Genomic DNA, 8,977 nt, shown 5'->3' with positions numbered 1-8,977 from the left:
GCCAGTAGTAGTAATCAAGATCCGAAAGTTCTAACCATCCTCATTAAGCCATTTACTATTCACTTAGTCCACAAAGAAGAAAACCATTACCTAAGGTTGGATTCAAATAAATGCTACAAAGAAAGGACATGGAAAGAAACAATAGTCAATGAATTCAATGGTAGAATCATAAAAAATAATCACTACAAATATCAAACAAAAGATAAAATTTCCATATCCCGAATCTGGTTCTGGTCAGCACAGAAAAAAATCCAACACAGACAGATATATTTAGCACAAACAGTCCGCGTACCTGTTAAGATTCTGGTTCAGCGCAAACAAATCTTTTCCTGATATAGAAGATCCATTTCCTAATCGAGTTTCCTGCGGTTTGGCAAACAGCTACTTAACACTAAATCGAGTATTTCGCCGCACTCTAAATATCCATCCTCCACTGCTTTGTGGTGCATCTCATCATCCCTGCAATGTCTCTCAGCAAACATGCCCTCTCCCTCGTCCTCTACCTCTGTGCTTCCTTCCTCCGCTCCAGCTTGCATGTCGACGGCTCTGAGGAGCCGAAGGCTTACATTGTTCACGTCAAGGGCCCCGAGAAGGTGGACTTCGATGTCGCAGAACAGTGGAGCGATTGGTACTCCTCTCTCTTGGAGAGTGCATCTACACCATTAGGACTGGCGTCTGAAGAAGGTGACCCGCGCTCGCGCCTTATCTACTCCTACCGCAACGTCATGACGGGCTTCGCTGCGCGGCTCACCCCGAGGGAGGTGGAGGCAATCTCGACGATGGACTGGTTTCTGCACGCCTACCCCAGCCGTGTTTACCGCCTTAAGACAACACACACACCCGAGTTCCTGGGACTGAGGCTCCGGAGCCACGGCGTGTGGAACGAGAGCAACATGGGCGAAGGAATCATCATCGGCCTCCTCGACACCGGCGTCACCCCCGGCCATCCTTCCTACGACGACCACGGCATGCCGCCGCCGCCGGCCAAGTGGAAGGGGCGCTGCGACTTGAAGGCGTCGGCTTGCAACAACAAGCTCATCGGTGCAAGGTCTTTCATCAATCACGACGGACGCGACCGTCGGTCGACTGGCACGCCCGTCGACGAAGAAGGTCACGGCACGCACACGTCGAGCACCGCCGCCGGGGCGTTCGTGAAGCGTGCCAACGTCAACGGGTTCGCCCCGGGCGTCGCTGCCGGGATGGCTCCCCGTGCTCACATCGCTGCCTACAAGGTGTGCGACGAAAAAGCATGCATGGGTCACGACATGTTGGCCGCCATGGACGCCGCGGTGGCCGATGGGGTCGACGTGCTCTCCTTCTCGATCAGCGCCGACCCAATTCCCTTCCACTCGGACCCGATCGCGCAGGGTACCTTCAACGCTATCGGCAAAGGTGTCTTCATCAGCTGCTCCGCCGGCAACGAGGGGCCCGATCCTGGCTCCGTGAATAACGATGCGCCGTGGGTACTTACGGTGGGAGCGAGCACCACAGACCGCCTCTTCTTGGCCTCCGTGAAGCTTGGCAACGGACGAAAGCTCTATGGGGAATCACTGCACCGGCCGCGTTCCTTCAAACCCAAAATGCTACCTCTCGTTTACCCCGGCTTCGTCACAGCTAAAGATGGCGCCTACATGTGCATCAATGGCACCTTAGATGGTGTGGACGTCCGCGGAAAGATGGTGTTGTGCCAGCTTGGCGTCATTGACAGTGTGCAAATGAGTGAAGTCGTCAAGAAAGCCGGCGGTGCCGGGATGATCGTCATGAACTACCCGGTAGACGGGTACACGATCATAGCCGACGACCATGTGCTCCCGACATCCGTGGTTCCATACGCTTACGGACTCGAGATCCAGGCCTACATCAACTCCACCTCTACCCCGATCGCGAACATCATCTACCACGGCACCGTCATGCGCAGGCCCCACTCGCCGGATGTGGCCTCGTTCTCCTCCCGCGGGCCCAGCCAAATCACGCCGGGGATCCTGAAGCCGGACATCATCGGGCCAGGCGTCGACATCCTCGCCGGGTGGAACTCCCAGGCCTTCGCCTTGATCTCCGGCACCTCCATGTCCTGCCCGCACCTCTCCGGCATCGCAGCTCTGATCAAGAAAGCGCACCCCGGCTGGTCGCCGGCCGCGATCAAATCGGCGATCATGACGACAGCGTACGTGACGGACAACACAGGAGGGCCGATCCTCGACGAGCTGCACCACCCGGCCGACCTCTTCGCCGTAGGCGCGGGTCACGTGAATCCACGGCAGGCCATCGATCCAGGTCTCGTCTACGACCTCACACAGGAAGACTACGTTCCGTATCTTTGTGGCCTCGGCTACAACGACTCAGCTGTTAGCGCCCTAACTCGCAAACCCGTGCGCTGCTCGTCTCTTAAGAGCATCTCCCAAGGAGAGCTGAACTACCCTTCCATATCGGTCAAGCTGCGGGCGAACAGTTCGAAGTCGGTCAGCTACACACGGACGGTGACCAATGTGGGGAAGCCGACGTCGATTTACGCGGTGAAGGTCGACATGCCGAAGGGGGTGTCGGCGAGGGTTACGCCAACCACGCTGTCGTTCAAGAAGGTGAACCAGAAGAAAAGCTTCAGCATCAGCTTCTGGAGAAGCGGAGGTCGATCGGGCAGAGTCAGTGGGCAACTGAGGTGGGTGTCGAGGAAGCACGTGGTTAGAAGCCCAATCTCCATCCTCTTGAAGTAATGCATGCACGTGCACATTGTATAAATATTATTTGTCCCGAGATTTGGTGGACTTGACCGCCAAATCAGTGAAATGAAATGAACTTTATTCCCGAAAACAATTGCAATTTCTAAAAATAGGGTAAAATTAGGGTAATAAAACTAATTTTATAATAATAAATATATAAAATAAGATTAAAAACCATTTTAGCCTCTATGATTTTGGCCATGCATCTCTTAAATCGTTATGGTTTACCCATATCTAAAATAATCTTTATATTTTCAAAAACATAACATATAAGCCTCTTCTGTCAAGCTTACATAATATTTTGACTCACAATAAAAAGTTAAGGTCCATTTTGACCCGTGGGTTTTGGTCAAAAACCTCTTAAGCCCTTATGATTTACTAATATCTAAAATAATCTTATATTTCAAAAAATATAGCATATAAGTCTCTCCCATCAAATCTTAGTTAATAGATGTTGGACTCTGCCTACGTGGCGTGCTTACTCATAATAAACTATAAATACAATGACACATGTAATTTAAGTTTTAAAAAAATTATAATAGATGGATTTGAAAACATGAATCGGTTTTTAAATCAATTTCTTTTAAAATGAGCCTTTTCACGATCTAGTGTGCGTTGCGTTGACCTTGCCTCGAAGTACCTATGACGGTTAAGAAGGCCATAATGGAGAGTTGGTCCCTTGGGCCCAAAGAGAAAACCAATAGTCGCATTGTGCGCTTCACCATCCGGAGCTTCTCTCATATCATGTCTTGGCTCACGTCCAGCATCATCACCAGATCAATCAAGGCACAGAGAAGGGCAAAGGATCCTATCAACGGCGTTTTCACCTTGAGAGCAACCACATAGCTTTAGTACCTTCGCTTTTCCGAGAGTACGGCTACCTATAGCATTACGATTATAAGGATGCCATCGGCCCTGGACCTAAGTGTCAACCGATGAAGGACTCCTCCGTCAATGCAACTAGTAGATCGTGCGTGAGGGGCTGCAAGGAGCTCATAGAACTCGTCCTCTCGTTCCACGTCCTCCACCTCTACATCATCATCGTAAGCTTCCTTATCCTTCTTCTTGTTGACTGCTTCTGGTATAGGATTGAACTGCATGCCCCCACCCTGGTTGGGCTTTGACATAAGCAATGACAGCTCATCATCATCATAACTTTAGCAACAACAACAGCGATAGCCACTTTGTTCTCCCGCAATTGTCGTTCTTTGCCTTTGTTAGTGTTCCGACTACCACTATTAGTAGTTCTCCTATTTAGATTCTGATTCTCCATCTCTCCCACCACCCCTTGCTCGATATTGGGTGCATCATCTTCTAGGCGACGGAGCACGGTGAGGAAGAGCATGTGATACCAGGAGGTGGAGCAAATGGGGAAAGCGAGGTTGGCATGGCTCCTGACATAGGCGGCAATTCAAGGAAAGTGGAAGGCATGGGAGCATGTCGCCATAAAAACTGGCATCTCCTAGCTCGCCTTCACAAGGTTGATTAAGCAGCCAGTCCACGTTTTCAAATCCACCTATTATCATTTTTTTAACTTAAATTATATGTATCATTATATTAATAAATTATTATGAGTCAGCATGTCACATAAGCAAACTCTAATGTTTGTTAACTCAAACTTAACAGAAGGGGCTTATATGCTATGTTTCTTAAAATGTATAGGTTATTTTATATACGAATAAACCATAAAGACCTAAGAGGTCTATGGTCAAAACCATAGAGGCTAAAATTGACCTAAACCCTTTTTTAACTTAAATTATATGTGTTAATATATTAATAATTTATTATGAGTTAGCGTGTCACATAAGTAAACTCTAATATTTATTAACTCAGACTTAACGAGATGGGCTTATATATTATGCTTTAAAAAATATAGAGGTTATTTTAGACATGAATAAACCATAAGGGTTTAAGAAGTTAACAGCCAAAATCACATGGGCTAAAATGGACCTTAACCCTATAAAATATAATCGCCTCCAACCCAAGGAATTGTAATCCTATTTCCCTAAAGGAATGTAATATGAGAATAATTTAATTCCAAGATATTCTAAAGGTGACCCCTCCGGATGAGCTCCTCAATCTGATACTTGAGTTTGTGGCATTCCTCCATGTCATAGCCATAGTCTTGATGGAAACGATAGTACTTCGACTTATCCCTCAGCTCCTTGGGAGTCTTCATGGGTATTGCCTCCTTTAGAAATCTCTTTACTCTTATTTGGAGAAGATCAGATCGGTCATTGGAAGGGGCAGCTGGGGCCCAAGGGGTATTTTTCATGGTGAGTTTGAAGTTGAGGCTCAAGGTGGGTCTTGGCACGATCTCTTATGGGGCTCCTTGCATCGATCGGAGATCATGGCCTCTATAGCTACATATTGGTTCATCCTTTAGAGCATTTCGGGGATGGTTGCCAGTGGCCTTTCAATCAATGATCAAAAGAAATAGGAGGACCATAGATCTACCATGAAGGCTTGTATCACCGAGGGGTAGGCATCTTGAACCCCTTAGATTTCATGGGTAAATCCAGAGACGGAGTGAGAAAGAAGCTCATCCTCCCTTTGCCTTAACCAGAGTAGCATAGCTGCTAAGAGTCTCGGGTGCATATTAGCTAGGAAGTGAAGCTCAAATTTTTTCGCTAGTTGGGAGGAGGAGGAGACCAAGAGCGGCTTCAAACGACTGAACCACTCATGAATTGAGCCCCTTAATATTGTTGTGAACACCCAGCACATCAAGGTGTCTGACGTCCACTATAGCAATATTTGGGCTCTACCGAATCAGAGCTACCATTGAATGCCTTCAACGTTCAGAGTCAGAAGTTGGTGGAGAGAGGCTCTTTCTCGATACTTCGGGCAAATAGGTGGTGGCCTAAGGTCAAGTCATAGCCTCCCATTTTAAGTGCTGGAACTCTCACTGGACCTTGTCCAGAAATTGGTTGACCTTGCAAGTTGGGCCTTGAGTGAGTCCTTGATTTAGTTGATAGATTGGGTATCTGATTCGAGTTGAACGAATTCATGGCAGGGGGAGCTGACCACCCACACCCCCATGTTCCTGGGGCTGAGGTACGGCGGCCACAGCGTGTGGAACGCCACCAACATGGGCGAAGGCATCATCATCGGCGTCCTCGACAGCGGCGTCACCCCCGGGCACCGTTCCTACGATGACCACGGTATGCCGCCGGCGCCGGCCAAGTGGAAGGGGCGCTGCGACTTGAACGCGACGGTGTGCAACAACAAGCTCATCGGCGCAAGGTCCTTCATCAAATACAACAACGTCACGCGCCGGTCGACCGACGAGCCGATCGATTATGATGGGCACGGCACTCACACGTCGACCACCGCTGCCGGGGCGTTCGTGAAGGGTGCCAACGCCAACGGGAGCGCCAAGGGCGTCGCGTCCGGGATGGCGCCGCGCGCTCACATCGCCGCCTACAAGGTGTGCTACGGGAACCAATGCCTGGGTCATGACATCTTGGCTGGCATGGACGCCGCTGTCGACGACGGGGTCGATGTGCTCTCCCTCTCGCTCGGCGGAGACTCTGAACCTTTCCACTCCAACCCCATCGCGCAGGGCGGCTTCAACGCCATCAACAGAGGAGTCTTCGTCAGCTGCTCGGCCGGAAATTCCGGACCGGGCCACAACACCCTGTCGAACGATGCGCCGTGGTTGCTCACGGTGGGCGCAAGCACCATGGACCGCTCCCTCTTGGCCACGGTGAAGCTCGGGGACGGACAAGAGTTCGATGGCGAGACAATGTATCAGCCGCACGATTTCGGGTCCAAAATGCTGCCGCTGATGTACCCAAATGGGAATGAGCAGTCCTCCCTCTGCGTCAGCGGCTCTTTGGATAGATTCGACGTACGTGGAAAGATTGTGTTGTGCGACCGCGGCCGAAACAGTAGAATCGAAAAGGGTCAAGTCGTCCAGTTCGGCGGCGGCGCCGGGATGATACTTGCGAATGCACCGGTGGACGGGTACACCACCGTTGCCGACCCCCATGTGCTCCCTGCATCAAACGTTCCCCATGCTTACGGACTCAAGATCAAGTCCTACATCAACTCGACTTCTTCTCCCACGGCAACGATCATCTTCAAGGGCACCGCCGTGAACACGCCCCACTCGCCGGCGATGGCCTCGTTCTCCTCCCGCGGACCCAGCCAAATCACGCCGGGGATCCTGAAGCCGGACATCACGGGGCCGGGCGTGAGCGTCCTCGCCGCGTGGAAGGACCAGAAGTTCAACATGAACTCCGGCACCTCCATGTCCTGCCCTCACCTCTCCGGCATCGCCGCCCTGATCAAGAAAGCGCACCCCGATTGGTCGCCGGCCGCGATCAAATCCGCGATAATGACGACGGCATACGTGACGGACAACAGCCGAGGGCCGATCCTGGACGAGAGACACCTCCCGGCCGACTTCTTCGCGATAGGAGCGGGACACGTGAACCCTCCGAATGCCATCGACCCCGGTCTCGTCTACGACCTCACACCCCAAGACTACATCCCTTATCTCTGCGGCCTCTACGACAGCACTTATGTTCAAGTGATAGTTCGTAAGCACGTCGATTGCTCGTCTGTGAAGAGCATCAGCGAAGGAGAGCTCAACTATCCTTCCATATCGGTCACTCTGCCGGCCAACAGTTCGACGTCGATCAGCTACACACGGACGGTGACCAACGTCGGGGAGCCCAAGTCGACGTACACGGTGAAGCTTGACGTGCCGAAGGAGGTATCGGCGGGCGTGACGCCAACAACGCTCTCGTTCAACGAGGTGAACCAGAAGCAAAGCTTCAGCATCAGCTTCAGGAGGAACGGAGGTGGGTCGGGCGCAGTGCAGGGGCAGCTGCTGTGGGTGTCAGGGAAACACGTAGTCAGGAGCCCGATCTCCATCAAGCTGGAGTAATCCATGCATGCAGGGGCGACAAAGGGAACGTCATCATATACGATGTTCTCTCTCCGGAGATGGTATTGGCATTCACAAATTGTTATTGATTTCCGATGATTGGATGCATATCACCATCTTCTCAGTGAAATGAGATTTATCTATCTGATATATTTGTGTTCCTATGTGTCATTTTGTTTACGTCCCTAATATTTATCTTCGACATACTATTTATTATACGATTCAATCAATATGGACATAAAATTTATCTTCGGAGTTATCAATCTTTCATTTCAAATAACATATATATATATATATATATACATATATATATATGTATATATATATATATATATGTATATATATATATATGTATATATATATATATACATATATATATATATACATATATATATATATATATATACATATATATATATGTATATATATATATATATATATGTATATATATATATATGTATATATATATATATACATATATATATATATATATATATATATATATAGTGATTTCCAAAGAGTGAATATTGATAGTGGTAATAATGATAGGACGTGCGTTGACATTAGCTCCATAATGATCCATGCCTCGGTTGGACTTGACGCGCCTGATCGAAGCAGACCAGGACGACGACCAGGGCACACCACATCCTGCGCAAGCCCATTTATTCATGCAACACCCACATTAGTGTCGGACGCTATCGAAAGTATAGGCCTGCCCCCTATAAGCGGGCACATCAGGAAACAATAAGCTTCCCGATAAAAACCCTCACGTTCAACTCTAGGGGGAGAGAGAGAGAGAGTAAAGACAAAAACCCCTTGTGACTATCTACTAACTGGATTGTCGGAGGGGTCGGGTTGAGCTTCTCGACCTGACCTGTGTGTAGGGACGAAGACGGAGCGCCTCCGACTGTGTGCCCAGGCAAGGAATATCTTTCCAAACGAAACGACCGTTGCATCCCGATCGGATCACAGCAGTCGGCCACCTTAGCAGTCCCAAGGGTCACCCAGCAAGATCCCTGATAATTCGAACCCGAACCCAACCGCATTGGCCCCGAGGCCATGGCTTAAGGTTGTTTCCCACTACAAAGATGGAGTTAAATGACATTTGTCTATCCAATATATTTATGCTCATGTGTGCCATTTTGTTTCCAACCTTATACTCCATCTTATTTTTGGTCCAAAATTTACTGCTGTGCAATGCCATCGTGTTTAATTTTCTTTTATTTATCAAGACCACATATACTTGCAGATAATTTCATAGTAAATTTATTAACGTAAAATAATTCTCATCACATCCGCATGAATTTTGTAACGGGTGTTGGTACGTTCATGACTTGCTGCACTTTTATAAATTCCACCAATAAAT

At 48.9% G+C, this 8,977-nt stretch overlaps 2 protein-coding genes across 2 annotated transcripts; both read left to right on the top strand.

Moving 5' to 3' along the window:
* The first annotated feature begins 464 nt into the window (after positions 1-464).
* LOC103970874 (subtilisin-like protease 4) lies at positions 465-2,711 on the top strand. The gene has a single exon (XM_065131478.1). The coding sequence runs from the start codon at positions 465-467 to the stop codon at positions 2,709-2,711; it is 2,247 nt and encodes a 748-aa protein (XP_064987550.1).
* Positions 2,712-5,745: 3,034 nt separating this feature from the next.
* On the top strand, positions 5,746-7,611 carry LOC135627383 (subtilisin-like protease 4). The gene has a single exon (XM_065133465.1). The coding sequence runs from the start codon at positions 5,755-5,757 to the stop codon at positions 7,609-7,611; it is 1,857 nt and encodes a 618-aa protein (XP_064989537.1). The 5' UTR covers positions 5,746-5,754.
* Positions 7,612-8,977: the final 1,366 nt, after the last annotated feature.

The sequence above is a fragment of the Musa acuminata genome, chromosome BXJ2-11 (genome assembly GCF_036884655.1).
Source record: "Musa acuminata AAA Group cultivar baxijiao chromosome BXJ2-11, Cavendish_Baxijiao_AAA, whole genome shotgun sequence".
In the NCBI taxonomy this organism is placed as follows: Eukaryota; Viridiplantae; Streptophyta; class Magnoliopsida; order Zingiberales; family Musaceae; genus Musa; species Musa acuminata.
Note: the sequence above shows the minus strand (reverse complement) of the source record. Positions and strands in the feature narration are given on the sequence as shown.

Excerpts from the sequence above, each read along its gene's own strand:
- LOC103970874 (XM_065131478.1), top strand. The coding sequence starts at position 465 with ATGTCTCTCAGCAAACATGCCCTCTCCCTCGTCCTCTACCTCTGTGCT.
- LOC135627383 (XM_065133465.1), top strand. The coding sequence starts at position 5,755 with ATGTTCCTGGGGCTGAGGTACGGCGGCCACAGCGTGTGGAACGCCACC.